At 39.6% G+C, this 21,946-nt stretch overlaps 2 protein-coding genes across 9 annotated transcripts in view; one reads left to right on the top strand and one right to left on the bottom strand.

Annotated features, from left to right (window-relative positions):
* CRBN (cereblon) overlaps positions 1-13,599 on the top strand; it is a 38,187-nt gene extending 24,588 nt beyond the window's left edge. For all 3 annotated transcript variants that reach the window (XM_042979440.1, XM_042979437.1, XM_042979439.1), the window contains one exon: positions 13,521-13,599. In XM_042979440.1, the coding sequence (XP_042835374.1) occupies positions 13,521-13,562 (42 nt within the window). In that variant the 3' untranslated portion in view covers positions 13,563-13,599. The remainder of the gene's footprint in view (positions 1-13,520) is intronic.
* Positions 332-21,946, bottom strand: part of TRNT1 (tRNA nucleotidyl transferase 1) — a 32,225-nt gene continuing 10,610 nt past the window's right edge. Inside the window, exons 2-10 of one of the 6 annotated variants that reach the window (XM_007076620.3) lie at positions 21,034-21,135; positions 20,461-20,696; positions 19,215-19,389; positions 13,010-13,203; positions 9,025-9,163; positions 4,719-4,845; positions 2,475-2,668; positions 1,433-1,686; positions 332-1,256 (exon numbers count right to left, since the gene is read on the bottom strand). In XM_007076620.3, coding sequence (XP_007076682.1) covers positions 1,002-1,256; positions 1,433-1,686; positions 2,475-2,668; positions 4,719-4,845; positions 9,025-9,163; positions 13,010-13,203; positions 19,215-19,362 — 1,311 coding nt within the window. In that variant the 5' untranslated portion in view covers positions 19,363-19,389; positions 20,461-20,696; positions 21,034-21,135 and the 3' untranslated portion in view covers positions 332-1,001. Of the gene's footprint in view, positions 1,257-1,432; positions 1,687-2,474; positions 2,669-4,718; positions 4,846-9,024; positions 9,164-13,009; positions 13,204-17,369; positions 17,434-19,214; positions 19,391-19,914; positions 20,430-20,460; positions 20,697-21,033; positions 21,136-21,946 lie in introns of those variants that run through there. The other 5 variants (XM_042962029.1, XM_042962034.1, XM_007076621.3 and 2 more) reach the window with 5 other exon arrangements.

Genomic DNA, 21,946 nt, shown 5'->3' with positions numbered 1-21,946 from the left:
TTTACCTACTGAAAACATTTAGAGCTCAAACCTTTTACTTTAAAAGACCATGTGTGCAGGGGCACCTGGGTGGCTTAGTCGGTTAAGCGTCTCTCACACCTCAGGAGTTCGAGCCCCACGTCGGGCTCTGTGCTGACAGCTCGGAGCCTGCTTCGGATTCTGTGTCCCTTTCTCTCAAATAAAAAGAAAAGACCATATGTACAGGTCTGTTCACGGACATTATAATGTAGGCCACATCTTTAAAAAGTTAACACTGACCTTAATTTGTCAGTATGTAGAATATGTGTGTATGTGTAATGATATATACTGTCACATACCACACACATTTCTCTTCCAATTCCAAAGGGAATGTTTATTAAAATAATAGGCTCAAGAGTAACTGTCAAGCCAATCTTTCTCAGGCCTAGCATGCATAAATTATGACAAAAGTATCAACTACATACTAAAACAGCTTGCTAGAACAAGTTTTGGGTATACAAATGCCAGCCACTTGGGACACATCTGGTCTTCATTATTTTATATAGGCCACTTTGTCAACTACTGTGTTATCAACACACTGTTGTAAGTTTCACTTCTTACCTGGATTCCAGAACGATAAAATAATGCAGTTATTTCAATTACAAACATTAAGAAACACTTTTATCGAGTTACCACGTTTTAAGATCAATCAGTAACACGCTATACCAAAAAAAAAAAAGAAGAAAGCCTAGACAGATTACAACAGGGGGAAACAACTATACTATTTGCAGTAGGAACTACTCCAAAAGAATCACAGGGTTCAGTGATATAAATCAAATTAAGAGGAGGTAGACTTCAGTTTACTGCCTAAAATATAATTAGAGCTCACAAAATAAGACCTTTACTCATCTGAAGAGGTCCTCTACCCTGGCTTTTATTCTGCTATATATTCAAGTCTCTCTTAAATTCTAAGAGGGAAGGGAAAAAAAAAACGAACAAACTAGTTTTACCAAAAATTTTCTGCTATTTAATATCTGCTGTCATCAATTTTCACTCTTCTTTATGTAACTTAGGAGTTCATCTTTCTCCATTTGGTAACCGCTTTTTTTCCACTGTTCTCGTAACTGCTGCAACAGAGCCCCAATTTCTTTTCCTGAAGAAATGCCTACTTTTCTGATGTCATGGCCACTCACAGGAAATGGAGGAATGCACCATTGCTGCATTTGCTCAAGAAGACGATGCTCTCCTTGGTACTTCAGGAGTTCACACACACGGGTTGTTGCATCAGATTCCCTAGACTGAGTGCCACAATCAAACACTTAGTTTCACCACACATTAGAATGCTTACTAATCATCTTATCCTAAAAGGTAAATAACCAATGTGAAATTTTTCACTTAAAATAAATGAAATCCACAGAACACACTGGGTCTTAGTATTAATAAATTAGTTCTGACCAAGCCTGTATATACTTACATCTATAATGAAGTCTTGATAGGGTTTCAATGGTTCTGAACTATCTGCTGCTTTAACCAAATCTTTTCTGTTTTTAACTACAAATATACCAAGGTTTTTCTCTTCTTTTGAAATCTTCAACCTCAAATCCAATTTTGTGACATCATCCTGTACTTTGAATAATGAGGCCAAGACCGTCATTGGCTTTGGTGAAAAACCTTCAACATTTTTACTGACTTTGTTAAATTCTTCTAAACTTGCATTAGTAGGTAAGCCTGTAGGGACAAAAACAATTTTTCACCTATTTTTATTTTTTACAGTGGATAAATTTAATAAAACACATTAATCTCCTCAACCAATCACGGCTATAGTATACTAAACGTCCTGCCACTAGAACTCACTGGTTCAGTGTGATGCTCCCACCTTACAGGTAAACCACTGATAAACTGTTGCTATTCTTTCCTATAATCCCCCCAAGACCTACAGTAAGGAGCCCTAAAACATTAATTTCCAGAGGCAGAGGCGGTGGTGTCAGACGCACAAGTGACACTTACTACTGACTTCTCACCGAGCTACTGTCACACAACATCCACCCCCCACCCACCATTCAATAACTATTTGAAATACACCCAAGTTTCCTTAAGTATGCGGTAGCATATACCACTGTTCTTTCTGAACATTATAACATTAATTTCCATATATGTTACCCTTTAAGTGCCTCACATGTATTAATTCACTGAATGTCTCAGCCCTTCCTTTAGATAGATGCAACTATTTTCACACCCCTTTTTTAGATTCAACAACTAATGATTAAAGAACTAACCCAAATCACAAAGTCGATATGCGGCAAAGCATCAGTCAAACCCAGGTCTGATACCAGAGGCCACTGTGTCCTACTTCAGTGCTGTGCTGTCTTTGAGCTGTGTCCTCCTACCTGTGATCTCAGTTTATCCTACTTTAAAATACTCTCTTTCTCCTTTTGGAATTAGTCAAACATTCTTATGAAATTGTAAACCAGGTATCTCTTTGTCAAAATCTCAAATATTTTATAACTTCTTCTCACCTATGTAAGGAGCCACACCAAGATCATAGATGAGGTTAATCAAGTGATTTACATGGTTACCAATAAGAATTTTTTTCAGTTCCACCCAAATTCTCTCCCCTGATATTCCAGCCAAGCCTTTTGCATTTTCTGCAATCGCTTCCAAAGTCTCAGGATCGTGGTCACCAGGCTTGTCTACAATTCTCCCATAAAACCTACAAAACAAAATTTTCAGACGATGTTACCTTTAGTTGGCATATCACTAGCAAAAATCTAGTTTTTCATTTTACTGGTACTATTCCATACATCTACTACAAGACAACAGAATTAGGGGCCTTAGAAATCATCTGGTCAATTCTCTCTACCTTCTCTTTGTTCCCAGATGACAAAACTGAGATCCAATAAAATGTAAATAACATTCTGTAATTAGCAAGAAGTAAAACCCTCTGCTCAGTCTGATTTGCAAATCACTGAGCCACTTAGAATGGCTATCAAATGTACTTCCTGGAACTGGTACCTATACTGGATGAATAAAATAGCATTCTTGGAAAGGCACCAAAACAACACCAGAATGCCATCAATGGAGCAGGGTACAAAGTATGCCTGTCTGTGCCCATCAATACTTTTTAAAAAAAATTTTTAATGCTTATTTTTTGAGAGAGAGTGTGTGTGAGTGGGGGAGGGAGAGAGAGAAAGGGAGACACAGAATTTGAAGCAGGCTCCAGCCTCTCAGCTGTCAGCACAGGGCCCGATGAGGTGCTCGAACCCATGAACCATGGGATCATGACCTGAGCCAAAGTCGGACGCTCAACTGACTGAGACACTCAGGAGCCCCTAGTACCCCTCAATACTTTTAATAAAGAGTTTCAAATAGGACACATCTAGTTGCAGACACAGGAGTGTATTTCTTGTAATCTCAGAAATAGAAGCCTTAAAGTATACCTGTATGAACACATCTTTAAAATTCATTTATAATGTACATTAAATGACAGTAACTATGGATGTCAGCCTGTGTTCTATTATTTGTAAAGACAGTCTGCAAATACTGAAATTTAAAGAACATTTACTAACAAAATATGTAGGCTCTGTTACAGAATACTCCAGATGTGATCCTAAGCAGTAAAAAATATTACTACACATAAACTAGCCACTTAGAATAATTTAAAAAAAAAAAAATAGAACTATCCTACGACCCAGCAATTCCACTACTAGGTATTTATCCAAAGAATAGAGGAGTGCTGTTTGAAGGGGCACATGCACCCCAGTATTTATAGCAGCACTATCAACAATAGCCAAAGTATGGAAAGAGCCCAAATGTCCAAATGATGAATAAAGATGTGGTTTATATATATAATGGAGTATCACTTGGTGATCAAAAAGAATGAAGTCTTGCCATTTACAACATGGATGGAACTAGAGTGTATTATGCTAAGCAAAATAAGTCAGAGAAAAACAAGTATCATATGACTTCACTCATATGTGGAATTTAATATACAAAACAGATGAACATAAGGGAAGGGAAGCAAAAATAATATAAAAACAGAGAGGGGGACAAACCATAAGAGACTTAAATACAGAACAAACAGGATTGCTGGAGGGATGGGGGGGATGGGCTAAACTGGCAAGGTTGCATTAAGGAGAACACTTGCTGGGATGAGGAGTGGGTGTTCTATGTAAGTGATGAATCACTAAATTCTATTTCTGAAATCCTTATTACACTCTATGTTAACTAACCCGGATTTAAATATATAAAAAGTAAAATAAACATTAAAAAAATTTGAAAAAGGTTAGAACCCAGATTTTAAAATCATTTCTATCCACAAAACCATGCAAATGCATTTCATGCTTACTAAGTTCATCTAAGGGATTTCCCATGACCACCTCAAACTGTAACCCATGTGAAGGCAAAGACTTTGACCGGTTACTCCGTGTTCAAAGCACCCACCACAGTGGTTGGCCTGTGGTGAGCATTCAATTATCTGTGAAATGAATGATGAGTGCAGAAAATAAAAAGAACACTGGACACAAGAAAAATGATTTAAAGCTGAATTATATAAAACCATCAAAGAATGCAGTAAATATCTTTGGGAAAGAAAATACGAAGCATCTAAGTAATCTCTCACAGTAAGTCACATTTTACTAAATCTATCAGGGACAGACATTTGGGATGTCACCATTTTGTACACTCACCTGTGCGTTTCACATGCTCAGAATTGTGCTCCAGGGTATTAAAAACTGTTACCATTATTTTAAAAAAATTCTTACCGGAAATATCTTAAAATTCGAAGATAATCTTCTTGTATCCTCTGTTTAGCATGTCCAACAAACCTAACTTTCTTATTTTTTAAATCTTCAAAACCACTGAAGTAGTCAAATAAGGTACCATCAAAACCTATTCATTAAAGAAGCGGGGAGAGATATCATCACTGTTAACAAGTAAGACCTAGAAAACAAGAAAGTCAGCTAAAAACTATTATAAACAGTAAAAATTAAGTGAAGAGTTACAAAGTTAAAATAGACATGAATAGCATTCATCCATATCCACTATCAAATAGAAGACATAATGGAATAAAAGGCTGTATTTATAACACCAACTAAAAAGATAATATCCAAGAATGAACTAAATAAGAAATACGCTAGTATGAATTGGGGTAAAGACACCAAACAAGCTGATTTTCAAGTAAATATGAGAGAATAAACAAGAATAGCCAAAATAATCTGGGGGAAAAAATAAAAAGCAAAAATAAAATGGAAAAACTAAACCATAGGAAAAAACATTTATGATCCTGGAATGGGGAAAACCTTTAAAAATATACAGTTAACCCTTGAACACAGGTTTGAACTACATGGGTCCACGTAGAGGTAGATTTTTACAGTACTGTAAATGATTTCTCTCATTTTCTTAACACTTTTCTCTACCTTGCTTTACTGTAAGAACGCAGTGTATGATACATAGACCATACAAAATTTGTTTTACTTGATTGTTTCTGTTATCAGTAAAGCTTCCTATCAATAGGCTATTAATACTTAAGTATGGGGACGGGGGAGTCAAAGTTAATATGCAGATTTTACACTGCATGGGGATTTACCAAGAAACTAAAATTAGATACACACACACCCACAACACCAGAGCCTTAAGGAAATAATTCAACCACGCAAAAATCAAAGGTGCCTTCATGGCAAAAACCACCATAATGAAAAGCATACTGAGAAAAATACTAAGTTAATAGAGTCAAATACCAAGTTTCCATAATATACAAAAAGCTTTTGCAAATAAATAAAAATACCACATATAAATAGAAGAAATCAGTAGAAATAAGCTAAGGAAATATTTTTAAAAACCTTAAAAAATGAATATTTTGCAACCTTACTCATAAAAAATTATAAATCTTTGAGGCAACATTTTTTCACATTTCTATCACGTGGCAAAAATCCAAGTCTGACTGCACTGAGCAAGGGTATGGTGAATCAGATCAGGAGATAAGTCTGCAGCCTTTTAAGCTTCATGAATTCTGAACCATGTGAACCTGATACCCATTCAAAGAAATGTAACCAAAAAAATTCCCACTATAATATGTTCTTTCATATGTAAACAAAAAAAAAAATTAACATAAGGCATATAAAACCTCAAGTAGTAGAGTGCCCAGTTCATTTCAGTTATCCTTGAACTTTTGCTAGTTTTAAAAATTAAAAATCTCCTGTCCCGGGCAAACAGACAGCTGGTCACTCTAGGGACTGAAAAAAACAGCAAAGACAGGTACCATTCAATCATCCAAATGGTGGTGGGGGGTGGTCAGTGATCCTGAGAGATGCTTTACCTTATAAAGGCACTGCCGCTACCTCTGAAGAACAACTACTTGTCAATTTATTTGTTTGAACTGTAATGCTCTTTGATTATCCCAAATGCAATACTGGTAAGCTCAAGCATAACACTTCCCAAACTTTTGATTTATATAGCATTTTGATATATATAGAAATTTGAAAGGCTCAAAATTCAAAGAAATAACAGAAAATGGGAAAAAATATGTTTACGAAGTAGCAAATATATGAGGTCTATCGGTCTCTTAATGTAATTTCTCTTAATGAAGAGACGGCTCTCCCTGGTAAGCATGGAAATACTAAAGTCCTTTTCACTAAAGGAAAAATCAAGGTTGGAGGCAAAAACAAAAAACAAAACAAAACACAGGATAAAACGAGCAAAGTGTGAGACACAAAGTAACCAGAAATGGCAAAACTAGGAATGCTTCACCCAGTAAGGCTTGAAAAAAACCTGGACAGAAAAAGTAAAAATTAGTGACAATACACACTGATAGGTGTGCACTTTGTTTTTTGCTCTGAATATCACTTTCAAAATATAATGCATAAAAGTAAGAAATAAAGCAGAGTTGCTAAGAATAATGTAGTGGTCAAGAACGTGACCTCCAGAGCCAGGACACTTAGGTTGGAATCCTAATTCTACAGTTTACCAGCTGCATGACTTTAAGCAAATTACTATAGGTTAAATAGCAGTATCTGCTCCATAGGGATGCTGGGAAGATTCAATTGCTGTGATGTGCTCAGAACCATGCCCGGCACATTACAAGGGCTCAGCAAATGGTAGAAAACAGTAGTACAGGGCACCTGGGTAGCTCCGTTGCTTAGGTGTCTGACTCTTGGTGTCGGCTCAAGTTATGCTCTCACAGCTTATGAGTTCAAGCCCCGTGTGAGGCTCTGCACTGACTATGTGGATGGAGCCTGCCTGGGATTCTCCTCACTGTCTCTCAAAACAAATAAACTTTAAAAAAAAAAAAAAAAGAAGAGAAAGAAAGAAAGAAAGAAAGAAAGAAAGAAAGAAAGAAAGAAAGAAAGAAAGAAAGAAAGAAAAAGAAAAGAAAAGAAAAAAGAAAGGAAACAGTGAAACAGTAGTACCAGTAAGAACAGCTTTTACTTTTATAAAACAGTATACTGAAAAAGAATTATTAACTTCTCTCTTTTAGTTAGGTATGCTTAGGAGAAGCTAGTTACAGATTTTATACATTGCAGTAGTTGCAGCAGTTTACCCTAAGTCAGAATGAGGTAAAAAGAAAGGGGGGGGGGGTCCTGGGTGGCTCAGTTGGTTAAGTGTCCGACCTCAGCCCAGGTCATGATCTTGGGTGTCCATGGGTTCGAGCCCCTAGTCAGGCCCTGTGCTGACAGCTCAGAGCCTGGAGCCTGCTTCAGATTCTGTCTCCATCTCTCTCTGCCCCTCCCCCACTCATACTCTGTCTCTCAAAAATAAATAAATGTTAAAAAATCTTAAGAAAGAAGAAGAAATGAACACCGGGAGTGTGATCACATAACAGAGGGACAACATGCCACCAACTGGACTGATAAATCATGTAGGCTGTGGAAACCCAAGGTCCAATCATGGTAGTCTGTGACCTGAGCTAAGTTACTTAACATCTCAGTCTGTTTCCTCATAAAATGGATTTTATCCTCCATTAAGTTTTCCTGACAGTTAAATGAGATAAAGTATATCAAGTGACTCAGAACCTAGCAGGTGCTCTAAAGACATCATCTTTAATGTAATTAGCAGGAGATCCCACCTACAACCCCCTTCTCCATCCCATGAAGCAAATACTATTACAGGTTTTCTCCACTATCTGAAAGTTCACTTTAGGCCACGCTGCCTTTACAAAAGACCTACTCTAAAAGCTGTTTTCACTACCTGAAAGAAATCTGGAAAAGGATTTTCATTTTGATGAAATAGTAATTGCTTCCTCACCTTACACCATTTCAACTTAAGAAAGGTGACACAGAATACTTTTGGATAGCGAGGAAACCTATACTTCATCCTTTCACTATTACTGCTGCCACAACCAGGTTATGAAAAGTGGATGCTTCATCTCTCTTTTCTAATCCAAAGTGTTAAACATAAAGGGCTTGCCTAAAACTTAAAGTACAAAAAATAATGCTTCAATTAAGCACTAACTTAATTCACCTACTATGAGTCTCACTGGTTTGATTCACACAAAAATCAAGCTGAGATGATAAACAGGTTTTCTCTTGCATGAAACTCTGATTCAAGATGATTCCTAAAATGCAATGCCATGAAAGAATCTGATGTTGTGCCGAGGCACAGCAACAGAGAGGCTGCTGAAGTCATTTATCAGTCTGCATCCAGGCACCAGAAGAAGAAGAGCTAGGGTGGGAACCCACGAAAGATGTGCAGTGGAGAGTGACATGGGGGACATGCATTTTTCTTACCTGAAATGTTAACCATTTTTAGATGCAATTAGTAGGTTAACACTGAATGTGTACATGTGCCAGTCACTGTTCTAAGGACTTAAAACTGTTAACTTCTTTAATCCTCACAACAGCCTTACAAAGGAAGCTAATATTAACATCCTCCTTTTATAGCTAGTGAGTCATGGAGTCAGAATTTGAACCTGGGACTTCTGGCTCCAGAATCATCTTATAACCCATATGCTACACTGTTTCTTAGATGAAACTAATGCAACTTCCCAGGTTGGAGGACATTTCCAAAATGCAGATTCACTTTAAAAGGCAGCTTTCAGACAGAATGGATTAAAACATGATCTCCAGATATTACCTAAAAACATAGAATTTATAGTGAGATCTCTGCGTTCAGCATCTTTCTGCCAATCAGTTGTGAATTCTACCTCAGCGTGTCTTCCATCAGTGACAACATCAATCCGCAGTGTAGTGATTTCAAAATTTTCTTCATGAAGCTGTAACGAAATTTTTTTTAGTTTTTAGAACACTGGATGAACTGAAAAAAATGAGTTCTGACACATACATCTTTCTTTTCAAAGTCACCTACTGCACATGTATCTTGAAATAGAAAGACAACCACAATATTCAAAGACAGAGCCAAAGAATATTTTTAAAAAATAAATGCATCTTAATTTGAAAAGATGAGTTTGGGACACCTGGGTGCCTCAGTCAGATAAGCGTCCAGCTCTTGATTTTGGTTCAGGTCATGATCTCACGGTTTGTGAAATCAAGCCCCGAATTTAAGCTCTGCACTGACAGCAGAGAGCCTGCTTGGGATTCTCTTTCTCTGCCCTCCCCCTTCTCAAAAATAAGTAAATAAACTTAAAAAAAAAAAAAAAAAAAAAGGGAGTCTGATGTTTAAAAAAAGACAACTCTAACAAATGTTGTGGCAGAGGAGTGAGGAGGCCTTTAAAACAGTATATTCTAGTTCTTCCAATTTCAATTCAGGCTACTTTGAAATATTTTATAATAACTCTGGTTTGCAAAGAGCTGATTATCAATTTACAACATATATACCACTGAGCAAAGGATCGAAAGAGGAAAAAACACAAACCCTTAACACATCCTGCAACTCACTTACTGGTAATCAATGAAGTCGAAATAAAGTGCTACATATGTCATGGGAAGAAAGATTACCTCAGCTGGGAAAAGCTGAGTAGCTTCAAGAACGACTGACATGTGAGCTGAGCCCTGAAAACTAAGTAGGATCTGCACATGCACACGTAAGAATAACATTTCAAATCAAGAGAAAAGATGACCAAAGGCACAGTGGAGAGAAAGAAGGGATATTATCTGCGCAAAAAAGTATAGCTGACAAACAGCATGTTAGCACTGAGGGGTAGACAACAAAGGGTTTTACATGCCATGCAGGAATTTGGAATCTCTTCATTAAGAGCTGAAAACCACTACTGATCATTGGAAGTCTGTTCTGGCATTCCTCTCAATCTCATTTCTTTTCTAGAAACAAGTTAGCTCTAGAACTCAAGAATTTAAGGCACATGTTTTCTCTCAAGGCAAGTGGTAAGTAAAAGGTTTGAAATATGAAGACTGAGGCGCCTGGGTGGCTCAGCCAGTTAAGTGTCCAACTTCGGCTCAGGTCATGATCTCACAGTTCATGGGTTTGAGCCCCACGTCAGGCTGTGTGCTGACAGCTCAGAGTCTGGAGCCTGCTTCAGATTCTGTCTACCTCTCTACATACCCCACGTGTGCTCTGTCTCTCTCTCAAAAATAAATAAACATTAAAAAATTTTTTTAAAAAAGAAATATGAAGACTATGTGAAAATCACTGTAAGAAATAGACCCCTGGAATGCCTACCTTACCCAGGCAAAGAACCAGAGATTACCTCATTAGAAAGGCTAGCCTAAAAATGGTTACACCTTGGGACACCAGATACAGTGGGAATGAAGCACCCCAATGAAAACAAGATTAAGTGGGGGAAAAAAAAAAAAAAGAAAATCAACATGACCTTTATTCCCTTTCCCCACTTGGTTTTTCAAAATGCTAATAACCAGACTTATTCTGGAATAAGGAATAGGCCTACTCATATGGATAGTGATGGTCCCACAACTGGCTGATGTTTCCCACACAAAACTAGAGTAAATCTCTCAAGTCACTTTACAAACACCAGAGGATCACACAAACGTAAGGAAAGAACCAAACCCAGAGTTAAAGAAAGCCAACAGGAAAGACAGAAAAAGCTCAGAGGAAAGAGAGACATTATCCAAGTAACTATTAACTGGTATCCTAAAGGAAATAAGATACTGCATCTGAAACAAGAAAAGGAAGTTTTCAAAAGAAGAAAGACCTCTTGGGGTGCCTGGGTGACTCAGTTGGTTAAGCGTCCGACTTCGGCTCAGGTCATGATCTCATGGTTTGTGAGTTCAAGCCCTGCATCGGGCTCTGTGCTGACAGCTGGGAGTCTGGAGCCTGCTTCAGATTCTGTGTCTCCTTCTCTCTCTCTGCCCCTCCCCCACTTGTACTCTGCCTCTCTCAAAAATAAATAAATGTAAAAAAACAAAAAAACCTGGATGATCAAGCTAAGGCAATCTCATGGAAAGACAAAGATAGGAGAATATAAATTAGGAGACAAAGGTAAAGATAGAAGCTCAGACCCCGTGATCCAATATCCAACATCACAGGAGTTTCCAAAGCTGAAGATACTGAACAAAAGGGATGAAATGAGGAGAGGAATACAAGAAGGCCCACTAAGTGTCCCCACACAATGAATGAAAAAACACATACAAACCAAGCACGGCATCTTGGAACTACAAACACCCGATAAAAAGATCAGAAAGGCTTCAGGGCAGGCAAAAAATCTGGTCTCAAACAGAAGAGAAATGTGAATGAGCTCAGACTTCCCAGTGGCAACACAGGCAGGTGGAAAACAGTCTTTACAGTTCTGAGTGAAAATGACTGCCAGCCTCAAATTCTACAACCAGTAAAACTATCAGACCAGTGTGAAGGTAAAATAAAAATATTTTCAGACATGTAAGACTTTTCCAGGTTTCAAACTATTAAAATGAGAGCAAAAAATCAGAGCACCTGGGTGGTTCAGTCGGGTAAGCGTCCGACTTCAGCTGAGGTCATGATCTCAAGGTTAGTGAGTCTGAGCCCCACATCAGGCTCTGTGCTGACAGCTCAGAGCCTGGAGCCTGCTTCGGATTCCGTGTCTCTCTCTCTCTCTCTCTCTCTCTCTCTCTCTCCCTCTCCCTCTCCCTCTCCCTCTCTCCCTCCCTCCCTCCCTCCCTCTCTCTCTCATAAATAAACATTAAAAAAATTTTTTTTTAATGAGAGCAAAACCAAGAAAGAATATCACACAGGACTCAGGACCAAGGCAGTCTAGTAAGGAAGAGGCCGGGAAATTCCCAGAATCTGGTGCAGGGAAATCTCGAGATGAGGAATGAGGAGCCCGCCCAGAACATAGATATGAGAGGAGAGAATGCACCAGGTGAGGTGGCTCAAAACAAGGAACTGAAACTTGACGGGTTTACTCTGGTTTACTCTACTAAGAATTTTACAGAGTAGAGGAATGAATCAGTGGCACACAGAAAGCTACGTAAAAGAAAAATGTTATTAACTGCAGGGAAACCAAAATCACCCAAGAAAGGTAGTCACAATACACTTTACAATCCAGCAGTAAACCATAGTTATAAATGTAAACATTGAATATATTCAACCAAAAATGATGATACATGTACACTGAGAAGACAAGGGAGAAGTGCCTGTGCTGCTGCTAAGAAAGCTGAGCTGCTCTCCTGTGCAGAAATCAGCAGACAACATCTTACACCCGGGAAATTTGAAACAAAGACAAACACTGCAGCAGAGAAAGGTCTTTTTTAGAACACTGCAGCATAGAAAGGTCTTTTTTAGAACCGTGGGGCTAACAGGTAAGTACCATAACAACTAGCTACAGCAGAGGAGGCTACAGCAAAGGAGGATGCAGGGTTTAAGAGGGAGATAGAAAATGACTTTTTTTTTTTTATGTGTATTTATCTAGAGAGAGAGAAAGAGAGCAGGGCAGAGGCAGAGAGAGGGAAAGAGAAACCCCAAGCAGGCTCTGCACCGTCAACACAGAGCCCGACATGGGGCTCGAACCCACAAATTACAAGATCATGACCTGAGCTGAAACCAAGAGTAGGATGCCAGACGTTTAACCCACTGAGCCGCCCAGGCACCCCAAGACTGACATATTTTTGTAGTTTTTTGTTACTTGATTTTTTTTTAAAACCTAGAAAAAAAACATAAAAATTATAAAAATTAAAGGAGAGGCAATGCAATTGCTGTCAAACCTTTCACTCACCCTGGCAGTAATTGTCCCATGCTTTTCCCCTTTGTTGTTTATCATGCGAATACCAGCAGACTGAAACATCTCCTTCATCTGAGCAGGGGTAGCAGTGGTAGCAAAATCCACATCTTGAGGCTTTACTCCACTTAATAAATCCCTCACTGCTCCTCCTGCTATTCTTAATTCATGATTTTCTTTCACAAATAAATCTGAGAGGAGAAAGAATATTTTTTACTTCAATGTATTTAAGAATTACGTAAGTACAAAGTTTCTCCCATCTATTAGGAACAGCAGAGATTATTTAACTGAACCTTTTCAGATAAAAATTAGGAGAACAAGGCCCACAGAAATGAAGTGACTTACCTATAGTAGAATGCCTGTCACAACTGTGAGAACAGGGAACTTGCAGAAATTTTCTTGGCAGATTTGGAAGATAATTCCGAATTCCACAATACCCCCAATGTCACCGATACAGATGTGAATTACAACCAAAAAGTAAAGTGAATAACTGCTTTTTCTATTTCAGAATTGTGAGGTGTTCTTACACCTATTTCTCTTTGGGTACTGATGCTGAAACTGTATGTTCGTGCATAAAACTATGGAACTGTCAAACAACATTAGTCTACCACACCAGGTATGATAATGTTACAACGAAGAATCCGCCAAGAAAAAAAGTGCACATGATGTTATATCTGCTCCTGTGTTCTAGAAAAGCCATATGAACGCTGGAACTACTGTAAGGAACTCAGTAGAGGAAACCCAGAGTGGACAAGACAAAGTCTACTATAATTACATAATGACTAAAGGACATCATATGGTACCTAGTGAGAATGACATCCAGGAAATGGCCATATATGACCCCCTAAGCCTTGGTTTTGACACGAGCTGGCCTGGCACCCACAACTGGGCCCCAGCGCTCTCCTGCTGAACATCATCTCAGAGAACATCCATGTCAGACAAGTCCACTCGGTGACCATGATGAATCGGTTAAGACAAGACAACTAGTAATCATGTCTGAACACAGAAGAGACACAAACACTGTCAGAGGCACCACCTTATGACAATTAATACATGGGACCGCTCCTTATTTTCCCATCGGTTAACAGAGCAGAGTGCTGGGTTCTCATCTCCTAGGTAAGAATTAAGACACGCATCAGATTTATCCTTGCTGCCTGATACCACCTAACCCACAGCAAAGCCCCACTTCTTAACACCCGCCCCAAAACACGAAACAAGCACAAATCCTACAAGAAGTTCTTTCTAAAAACCTTTTGCTGAGATACTCCAAGGTTCTCCTTGGTTGGTGTTCTCCCTCACTGCAGTAACAACGCACCTGGTGTGTTCCTTGTGGTCTCTGGCTGGTGGGCACTCTCACCTATTTAGCACTGAGGGAAATCCATCAGAGTTGTGGCATCCCTAATCACAACCCGATACGTTAACCTCCATCCCTACCCCTCATCTGGTCTTGCTCCTCCTCCTCCTCTACCTATTCTTCCTAAACCTTCCAGCCCCACTCTCTGCAGACTATCTAAAACAATCTGCTACAAAGCAACAAATGCTCCCACCCTCTGCCTCCTGGCCTTACCTTAAAAGCTCTCCCAGAGCTAAGTCCTTCCCAGGAGTATGTGTTCTTCTTTCACTCCATATTTATCAAGTCCCATTATCTGTCGCTATTAAGAGTTCCTTTAATATGGGGTTCATGGCCCCTAACTATGTTACTCCAGTTTTCATGAGATTTATAGAGGTCCAGGACCCAAAAAGTGAAGGACTGCCATACTATTTCTGGACACTACCCTCATTTCTCCCTAGTTCACAGTCTCTTTATCTCCTTCCTGAACAAGAGGGCTACACCAGCCCCCTTAAATCCAGCTTCCACAGTCCAGACATAGGGCTCTAAATTATCAATGTGATTAAGCTATGCCACTGTTCCTCTGACTACTCCCAGCGCAAGATCCATATTTCGTCAGTACATTATACAAGGGCCTCCTGACCCATTTCTGTCTCATCTCTCACTAATCTCTGCATCACACTTTACATTCACCAAACTCTCCTGGTAGTTTCCATCTAACTGCTCGTACGGGTCACTTCACCCAAACACCTTCCCCACTTACTGATCTAGCTGAGCAGCTGGCCATGAAATGTCTTGGTGCGCAACCCACACCAAGAAAGGCATTTTGCATGGCAATCACTTGTACTTAAAATGAAGTTTCACAAAATACACACCACACAATCTCATCTACTGTATCCTCTTTCCCTGTGTTTTAATGCTGGTAATGACCACTAAATCGATTTTATGTTCACTAATGGGCACCACCCAGAGTGGGAAAAAACACTGATCTATCTCATCCTTATCCTTACTCATCTTTTTTGATTCAGTTTAGAAAGCCTCTCCTGATGGCAGAGTTGACTGAATTTCTTCTAAGCTATCACAGTAACCTAGTTTTATGTGTACTAATTATACTAAAATTTCCTGTTCATTCTCAGGGTAGAAAACCTATCTTACTCATCTTTACACCAACATGGCTCACCAGAGAACTTAATTGTGATATCCTAGATTCAAAAAAATTAAAAAAAAAAAAAAAAAACTAGAGTGGCCTCGTTGAAATGTGTATTGTTTACAGGTTTCTTCCTTCAAATTAACACAGTAAGAAACCATTTTGAAATCCAAAAAATGAGCAAGTTTTACTTTCATTTGAACCTACTTTAACAGGATGAAGAAGGTCAAGCCTGAATACAAGATAACCTGTTATAAGATTTTCATGCTGGCTCACTAAAATAAAATTTTAAGTTCAAAGTCACCTAATAAATTAACTGCATTATAGAAAGAGATCCAGAATTGAAAATAATCTAGTCATCATTTTGATTAGCCATATGGAAATAGATAACTATCTCCAAAAAACTCACGATTCTAACATTATGATACAATTGAGAAAGGCATATAAAGGCATATGTATATGCTTGTGTGGAACAGTCATAAAAACTGTAAGAAACCAATGATTTTATACGGACCTAAGAGTAGGGATTATCAGGCTTAGACACTCCTTTTTCCCTCAATTACTGTTGTATTCAATCTTAGAGAAATCCACATTCCAACAAATTTTATAAACTACATACTCAGTGAAATACCTAATGCAACTGAATTTAATTGTAAATTTAAGCCCGAGACTCAAGAAATGCATAATTTCATCATTCCAAAGCTTTTAATTTGCTTCAACTGCCACATCTGATAATAAACGATTTTTAATTATGGCTAGCAATACAAAAGACCATGGGACATCATGTGTCAGAAAACTTCTATGTGTCTGTATTTTAATTTTATGTTAACTTTCAAAGTTTTAACTTCTGTGCTTTATGTTTTGAATTCTGAGTTTTGGAGGCTGGGGGTACAGAAAGTGAGTCGAAGTGTAAGACCATCCCATGGCATGACCACATACCACCAATATACAGAAGCTCCCAAACTTCAAGAGTGATCGGGTGTTCCTACTGTCCCAAATGTTACTTTGATGGTTTTATGACATCACATACCTAAGCAGTTAAAAGCTAACTGCTGAGTACTCATCCCCAGCATTGCTTATGGACTACAGCCAAGTGGCCACAGAAGCTCTGGCTTGTCCACCAACCACGTAATGTAGGCAAAAACCACTATGTTTGGAACTTCATTCTTATGTACAGAATGAAGGAAAAAAATCTTATATGCCCCTAATATACCTCTACAGTGTTGTCCTCAAGCAACAGGAAAAACAAATTACATGACATAAACTGACAAATAATAAAATCCTATATAGGGTACAGAAAATCTACTATCCTAGTTTCCCAAATTCTTACATACTGGAAACTAATTTCACATGTGGCAAAGAAGCTATTAAGATCTGAGAACTGATATGGTATTTAACTGCACGGTATCACCACACAATAGCCATCATTAGTGTGTGTGTTTTTGAGTGTTGTTTTCATGGAGAACATCTTATTTCATTTACCAGGACACCCAGGTCTTTAGAAAGTAGCAAAAAACAAAACCAATTATTTGATTTTCTAACTGACTGAGCTTTGCACTAAAAGATTCCATTCTTGCTACTTCCACTATAGCCTAAAAATGTCAAGTCTAGAAAATGTCCATGCTCCCATTTGCCAGTCTTTCAAGGACAAGACCCTGTGGATAAACTACCTGTATCTTTCTACCCTATTTAGTTTCTAAATCCTTAGGATTTCACCTCTTAAAGTGGAGACAATTCAACTCTTGAGGTGACAGTAAGCCAAATGAAATTGTTAAAATAAAAGACGTTCAAGAACTTATAGCAATCAATATCCAGAGTCTTGTTTCCAAAAGAAAAATGCAGAAGGACCTGAAACAGGCCACCAACAGTTAATTACCTACATCCAAGCATTTGGCACCTTTCTTCCAAGAGGCCTCTTGCAATTGAAGATGGGAAGATTAGGAGCTGGGAAAGGCATATAAAGAAAGAACAAGCTTGAATTCAACTCAAATTTGGAGCTTCTAAACTCGTGTTGCTCAAATAGCAGGCACATGTGGTTACTGAACTGAGCACTTGAAATGTGGTGAATTAAGATGGTTAGTATGTGCTAACCATCAGATTTCAAAGACTTGTTACAAGAAGGATGTGAAATGTCTCCTTAATAATTTTTACACATATTTTATATTAAAATTATAGTATCTTAAGTAAAGTTGATAAAATGATTACTAAAATAATTTTCATTTTATTATTAATTTATTTATTACATAATTTATTAATTTCACCCATTTCTTTTTACCTTTAATGTGGTTACTAGAAAACTTTACATCACACGTTGTGACTGATACTTCTATTGCACTGGGAGTTTCTAGCATTTTTCACTGTAATTAAAACCCACAGGCAAGTATCAGCTTTAGGCCCTCGACTTCAAGACCATGTGAAGAATCTATATGAATCAACAAGCTCTGGACCACTGACCTCTGACGTGTATCTAAAAAATCATCTATGTGACAGGCTCTGTGCTGACAGCTGGGAGCCTGGAGCCCGCTTCAGATTCTGTGTTTCCCTCTCTCTCTGCCCCTCCCCCATTCATGGTCTGTCGCTGTCTCTCAAAACTAAATAAACGTTAAAAAAAAAAAAATTAAAAGAAAAAAGGGGGGGGTGCCTGGGTGGCTCAGTTGATTAAGCATCCAACTTCAGCTCTAATCATCTCACGGTTCATGGGTTCGAGCCCCACAATGGGCTCTCTGCTGACAGCTCAAAGCCTGGAGCCTCCTTCGGATTCTGTGTCTTCCTCTCTCTCTGCTTCTCCCCCATTCATACTCTGTCTCTCTCTCTCTCTCAAGAATAAATAAACGTTAAAAAAAAAATTTTTTTTAAATCATCTAATTTCAAGACTAAGAAAGTAGCTTTGGGAATAAACTGATACAAGGAATGAATATAAAAATTTATAGATGCCCATCCTCCCCAGAGATTCCAGTTTAGTGGGTCAGGGTGGGATCCCAGCATTTGTAGATCTTAAAAGCTTCCCAAGTGAATCTAATAGACAGCTAGGGTTGCAAACCACTGTATAAGCCATGCTCCTACATACATCTACCTTTGTGAATTTCTTAGGGGCCACTAAAATACCACAGGTTTTGAAATACATCAGGGTGGCTGCTTCGGCAACAGCTGGGCTGATATTCCAAGATAAGGAATGAGAAAACTGTGACAAGCAATGGAAGCTGCTGTAATCAAGCACTTAGCTAAAGTCATTTCCCGTGCTCCTTCCAGGTAAGTTTTGCACATGCACAAACAGAGGGGACTCCTATTTCCTTCTGCCTCCTCTGCCTAGGCAGGAAATGTAGCTTGGTGGTTACAAGCTGGGTTCTGAAAACAAGGCTGCACAAGTTCAAAATTCAGCTCCCCAGTTATTATAAAAATGTTGGCACATTCCTAAGACCGTCTCCTCATCCACAAAACAAAATATATCTACACATTAAGCTAGTAAGCCAAATCTTGTAATGTACGTGAAGTACTTAGCACAATATACAGAAAAGCCATGCTTTGTAAATGAAGTCACTGCTGGACTCTTACATTTTGGCTACTTTTGGATTACCCATGGTAAACTTTTCTTTCGTTAGGTCAACAGCAAAACAAAAACAAAAACAAAACGAAACAAAACCCTCGAGTGTTGGCTAAAAAACTTTAACCCTATGCTTCTCCATTCACATGGGCTTCCAAAGCAAGAAAGCATCCTAATCTCTCACCTGTCAGACTCTTCAATCCTTCTGTGAACAGTGACTGGAATTCTGGAGACTGCAACTTCATTGTAAACAGATACTGCTTGAAAAGGCACAGCCTACTCCAACTACAGCTCAGTAGTGGCCTGCGCCAGGGATTCAGGCACCTCAGCATCTGGGGACAAAGTCACCAACTATACATCTAGGAGAGAAACATGCATGCACAATAATGAAATCTCCAAGCCAAGGGAAACAAAGGGATCTACTGCAATTTTATTTAACTGAGACTCTCATCTCCTGTTCAGATGAAAAAACTGAAAAAAGTGACAATATGAGAGGCAGACACCTATACTAGATCTATGCTTGTAGCTGTCCACTTTTGTACTCCTGAAGCACTTACTGCTATACTCGCGTCCTCACATTTTACTGCTACAATACCGTCTGGAGAGGTGGGTTTCGGTTAAGGCTTGAGGGGAGCGGTCTGCTAAGGGCAGATGGCTGCAGACAATGTAACTCAAACACTTGCAGGAACGCTTGGCCTCCTCCAAAACATGGGACAATCACTGATGTTTATCACTGTACTTCCCCACCTGCCCCTGAGATTTATGACCCAGGGAGATTTCCTAGACACTATAATACATGTTTCCCCAAGGCTTGTCTTTGCTTCCCACTTTTTCCTCATTCACCATTCCCTCCCATTATGCCAGCTCCTGAGTCCCACCCACACCGTTTTCCATGTAAAGTGGGCCTCTTTGAGGGACCAACAGGATTCCAATTGACTCCGAAAGAAACCACTGGAGAACCATTCCTTTCCTTGGGAAGCAGCTTTCAAAACGCGGCGTTGCCCACCAGGAGGTGGAGCGAGTTCCGCTCATCCAGACCACGTGGGGAAGAAAAACAGTCTCCATCCAACTCCGCCTCAAATCAGAAAAACCCGCTAAGGACCCTGGCCCTGAAGTGGTATGTGCCGTGTCCCACACCAGGTGCCGGACCGAAAAAGCTTAGTGAGACCCTCCGGGGCCCGGCCTCGAGGAAGGGAAAGTTCCCGGGGAAGCCCGGTGAATCAGCCTGCAGTCACTGGAACGTGGCAGGGACACGGCCGCACGACCTCCACGTTAGGCTCCGTTCCGCGGTGTAGAGGAGCCCTCTCACCACCTCAGGGTCGCCCCAGGTGACCCTGCGTGGGGGAAGGTCGGCCGCTGCAGTCGCCCAGCAGCCCTCCCTGTGGCGCGCTTCCGCACGCCTGCCGCACGCCCCCCACGCGCCCACTTACCAGCCCCGCCGCAGCCTTCGTCGTCATCGCAGCTCACGCACTTCCGGACGGCGTGCGCCGTGACGTCTCCACCGTGCGTCTGTCGGCGGCGAATGGGGAATCGCAGCAGGGTGTGGGCGGGGCCCAGCGGGCTCTCTCTCTGCCCCTCCGGCCTCCTTAAGGCGCCGCCTGTGGAAGCGCGCAGTTTTCCTGCGCCCCGGAAGGCGGCCCTCACCCGGGACGTGCTGCTGGGGGGTCTTGAGGGGCGAGGGTCTGTTACTTACTTTAATCCCATCTCCCCACACCTTTCTCTTTCCCTGAGGTGGTCAGACGCCCATCTGCATTGCATGCCTGTGTGTCCTTGGACAAGTGTCACTGTCTTCTTTTGTAAAATGGGACTGTCAATAAAACCTGTTTTAGGTTGCCGGACTTACATGTCATGTTACTCTCCAGCAAGGAGGAAATGCTCAGTTAGTATTACTATTCCTGCCTGAGACATTTCATCAGGACCTAAGCACAGGGTTCGAGACACACTTGTTCTAAATGTAAGCCCTCTGGTCAAATGAAATGACTGCTCATGTTTTAATTTCCCACCTGATTTATGTGAAGTCAGAAAGCTGTTGCAGGTGCAAAGTGAAGAACTTGGATTGTATTCTCTCTCGGGTTCTCTCTTGGATTTTCTCTTTTTTTCCAGGGCTGAGAAGAGTAAATACAGCGGCAAAGGAGTGGGAGTTTAAGTCCCAAATCCTTCAAAAAGGACATTTCCAAGAAATTTCCCAATTATGTTTAAGAATGAAACATATGATGCAGATTTTACTTAAGCATAGTCTTTCTAACATCACTTTAAATAACTTAATTCCCGTAGAAAAATTCATATGCCATGGTATTTCTGTGGTTTCCAATGATCAGACTTCTTCAGGGGTGTTAACTATCCCATTTTGAGAAGCACAGAACCAGTTTTCCAAGTTGCCATTCAAAGGCAAAGCATTGATTTATGCTCCTTAACATGACAATAAATATATATATTCATATATCCTAACTAGGCTGAAGAAAAAAATACAGAGAATTCAATGTGAAAGAGCATATCGCTATAGAAATGTAGACATTAACAGGATAATAGAAGAGATTATGGACAATTTTATGTCAACACATTTGACACTGGATGAAATGGACAAATTCTTTTAAGCATGCATCAAAAGTGAAACAGGATGAAATTTAACATCTAAATAGTCCTTTACTTTGAAAGAAATTGAAGTTTGTTCAACAAACTTCCCACAAAGATAATTCCAGGCCCAGATGGTTTTAGTGGTCAGATTTATCAACCACTTAAGGAAGAAATAACACCAATGTTGCACAATTTTTGTTCAGAAAATAGAGGGGGAAACACTTTTCCTCTTATTTGGGGCCAGCATGACACTGATAACAAACCTAAAATAGATATTACCAAAAAAAAACGTACACATCAATAGCCACATGAATCTAGAAACACATATATTTAATGAAATAT

The sequence above is a fragment of the Panthera tigris genome, chromosome A2 (assembly GCF_018350195.1).
Source record: "Panthera tigris isolate Pti1 chromosome A2, P.tigris_Pti1_mat1.1, whole genome shotgun sequence".
In the NCBI taxonomy this organism is placed as follows: Eukaryota; Metazoa; Chordata; class Mammalia; order Carnivora; family Felidae; genus Panthera; species Panthera tigris.
Note: the sequence above shows the minus strand (reverse complement) of the source record. Positions and strands in the feature narration are given on the sequence as shown.